The sequence below is a fragment of the Geospiza fortis genome, unplaced genomic scaffold, assembly GCF_000277835.1.
Source record: "Geospiza fortis unplaced genomic scaffold, GeoFor_1.0 scaffold68, whole genome shotgun sequence".
Lineage (NCBI taxonomy): Eukaryota > Metazoa > Chordata > Aves > Passeriformes > Thraupidae > Geospiza > Geospiza fortis.
Window position 1 is genome coordinate 995,652 of NW_005054489.1, and position 3,638 is coordinate 999,289.

At 56.4% G+C, this 3,638-nt stretch overlaps 1 protein-coding gene across 1 annotated transcript in view; it reads right to left on the minus strand.

The window, feature by feature from the left end:
• Nucleotides 1-423: 423 nt before the first annotated feature.
• IGSF9B (immunoglobulin superfamily member 9B) overlaps nucleotides 424-3,638 on the minus strand; it is a 32,890-nt gene continuing 29,675 nt past the window's right edge. Inside the window, exons 22-23 of the mRNA XM_031063234.1 lie at nucleotides 1,130-1,251; nucleotides 424-722 (exon numbers count right to left, since the gene is read on the minus strand). Coding sequence (XP_030919094.1) covers nucleotides 499-722; nucleotides 1,130-1,251 — 346 coding nt within the window. The 3' untranslated portion in view covers nucleotides 424-498. The remainder of the gene's footprint in view (nucleotides 723-1,129; nucleotides 1,252-3,638) is intronic.

The window sequence follows — 3,638 nt, forward strand, 5'->3', positions numbered from 1 at the left end:
CATCTTTCCTGGGATTATTTGGTCATGTTTTTATCATAATCAGATTCATGGGATTACCAGTTCCCGCCTGGGTTGTTAGGTTCTTGTCACTTAATTACACCCTGTGTCATTCAACTTCTTCTGGCGATTGAGGGCCAGCTGCTCAATCCCACACTTTCCCCCTAAACGCGCGCTGCCGACGCAGATGTCAAAAGCTCCATCCATGCCTTTGAAGCCTAGAGATCTTTTCCGAAACCGAGGTGCAACACCCCCCTTCCCACCCCACCCAAACTGTTTGGGGTGGGGGAGAAGTGAATTTGAGGAACACCCAGCCCAAAGCATCCTCCCCAAAGCATCCCCCGGGTCCCCCCAGCTCGTCCCCGCCATGAGCCACCGAACCCCTCAGAGAGGTGACAGCTTAGGGGTGTCCCCCCCTCTTTCCCATCACCTCCATCCCCCCGTGGTGTGACACCAGCTCCCTCCACCGCTCCTGTTCAACCTCCTGGCACCGGCGCTACGCTAGAGCAGGGTGGCGTGTCCACTGGTGTCATCGTGGTCCACGCTGTTGAGAATGGCTGTCTGGTCTTCAGGGAGCTGCCGGTGGCAGAGGTCGTCCTTCAGCGCTGAGAGCCGGGCGAAGGGGTCCTGACGAGGGTGTCTCTTCTTCTTGCGGAGGCAGACAGCTTCGTCAGGTGACAGTACCTGAGAGCTGGGAGGGTGCTGAACCTGGGAGGCAGAGCCATCTGGGAAGGGGGGAGAGAAGGCAGATGGGACTGGAGCCAGCAGCAGGCAGAGCAGAGCGCTTTGCTTGCTGAAAAAGGGAGGTGACAGCAAGCCTGGCCCTGAACACGCAGCGTGGCAAGAAGGGAGAACGCTGGGCATCAGGGAAAATGAAATTAACACTCAAAATCCAAACAAATGACTAAATATGGGAGATGCATGGAAAGGACTCGGTTTGGAGGAGCAAAGGAGGGACAACCTGCAGGCAAGCAGCCCGGGGAGACATCCCTTTGGGAGGCAAGGAACAAGGGCAGCATCCAGGAACGGGCTTGGAGAACCCCAGCGCTGGAGCCGGCAGGGATCTGCCCAAGCTCTGCTCACAGCAGGACACAGGGAATGCCGTTGGGGACCGTGGGGTCCTCGCACTCACTGGGTTGTTTTCTGGATTTCGAGGAGCCCTTGGATGACTTTTTGGGCTTCTTTATCCGCTGGTATTTCAGAGCTTCGAGCCTCTCAGGTGCAGCAGCGTCCCCGGGCGGAGATGGACGTTTTCTAGGAAGGAAAAGCAGACACGCGCCATCAGCGGCTCCCGGCCACGCTCGGGCCTCTGGGCGTCCCCGGTGGGGGATTGGCCGATCCCAGCTGGCTCTGCCGTGGAAAAGGAAGAGGTGAGAAACCCAGGGCCGAGGGAGCAGGGCCAGCCAGGTGTGCCAGAGCACGGGATGGAGGAAGTGAGGCGTCCCCGCTGTGCCCCTACGTCTCCTCCAGGTTTTTGAGCGGCACCATGACCCGGCCGGTGCCACGTCCAACGTGGGCATCCCCAGCTCACCTGCCTGCCATGCCAACACTGCTAGACAAAACAGGACGGGGCAGATCCTATGTCCGATAAGGCATTTCTGGGAAGTGATAGGAAACCCCTTGGGATGGAGAGAGAAGAGAAAGAGATAGGCAGAAGCGGCACGGCAGCATCGAGACGGGCACCACGAGCCACCCGGGGCGGACAACACCTGCACCACAAACAGCAGGGAGGCAGGATCCTGCTGGCCCTGCTCCCACAGCCAGAAAAACCAGGGGCCACACAACAGACAGGGACACCAAGGGCACACACCGACAGAGCTGGGAGAGGTACCTCGTTCCCAGGTCCCTGTGAGAAGCGACAACAGAAACGCGACAGCACAGGAGCATCTGCTCCTGGAACAGCAAGAGGCTGGGAGCTGGAAATGGAAACACTGACAAGGTTTTATTGCAAGGACAAGGAGGACGTTTGCAAAGGGGTGCTTCCTGCAGGAGAGCCAGCAGGTGCAAGGGATAGTTTATCAGCTGTACCCCCTAGGGAACTCTTCTACAGGAACCAGCTCAAGGCGCAGTATCCTCCCCTTTGCAAAGAGATTTTTTGTTTTATTTCCTTCACTGTACCTGCTTTTCCCATCCAAGGCCTGGAAAGCACGACTGCTGTAGAGAGCAGAGCATTAGAGGAAAACCTTTTCCTTAGGAGAGCAGGCAGTCCAGCTCTTATCTATAGCACATCACAGCATCCCCCCTTTTTGCTGCTTTCCCATCTCCTTCCCCCTCTCCATTTTACTTCCACAACCCTCCAAGAGTCACCAATGCCTAATGCCACAGAAGTCTGAGGCCATCTGGGATAAACCCAAGTCACTTGCAGACAAGGTGTCCAGAGAAGATTGGAAGCTTCCACAAAGCAAACACTTTAAGCCAGGCTCCAGTGAGGAAAGGAGATTTAAACCAGTCTGCTGGCACCCTTCAGAGGAGGAGATGATGCTCTTCTGCTCTGACAACTTGGTCACCAGGGGTCAGCAACCAAACCTTGTCACAGGAGCCACACAGAGGACAGTGCTGATGGCAGCTCCTGCATCCATCTGTGACCAGGGCAGTGATCAGCAAATCCCACAAGCCACGGGCAGCAGGAGGGCAGGAGAAGCCACCTCAGCTGGCTGCAAGGGGCAACACCAGTGCCTTCAGACTCCTGCTGGGGCACAGAACCACTGAGGAGGATGTCAGCAAGGTGTGCCCCATCCAGCATTGCAAAAACACCGTGGCTGCTGGCAGGAGCAGCAGGGCAGGGGCGAGGACATGGGCTGGAGCACAGACCCTGCACTCCCGGGCTGTGGTACCAGAGTACACCCACCCACGGAGAGTCTGGAGCTCCTCATCTCCCCTGGGGTCCAGGAAGAGCCTGGCTGGCATTCAAGACACCCTGCAGGCTTTCCCCCACGGGTCCTCATGTGTGCAGAGCACAATGTGACAGCAGCACTTCCCATTCGACATCCCAAGGGTCTCCAGAGCATTGAAATTTCAGCTGGAGCGCATAGGCAAGGAGCTCCCAGGACATTTTTCCCCTTGGGGAGCAGAAGGGTTTTTGGGTTTTTTTTGAAGATGAGTGTGATTGTGAAGCTTCTCAGTTTTGCTGGCAGCAATGAAGAGCACCCAGGGAAGTGCAGTGTGAGGTGAAGAAGCAGCTGAGGCGCAGCAGACGCAACAGAAACCCAAACACTGGGCACAGAAAAGCTCATTTTCATGTTTTCACTGGGCACAGAAAAGCTCCTTTTCATGTTTTCCAACGCAACAGAGACGTCAGGGTGCGGAAGGTTCCTGGAGAGCCTCTGTTCCAGCTCCCAGCAGAGCATCACATCAGCCAAAGATGAAGCAGCTCATTAGACATGCCGGGAGTCCCGCTGGCTGGATCCAAGCTTTTCCACATCCAGAAGACAACGTTTACATTTGCAGAGCTCAAACGCCTTCCCAAGTGCAATCAGCCTCTTGTGAGAGATGCTGCCAGCAGCAGCTCTACCGTCTGAGCTGAACCAACTGAGCTTCAACCATGCTGGCTGAAGGCAGGACCACAGTGACCCACAGGCCACGGCATGGCATTCCCTGCTTGAATGGCCAATGTCAGGCTTTTCCCACTTAGAGCCAGCATT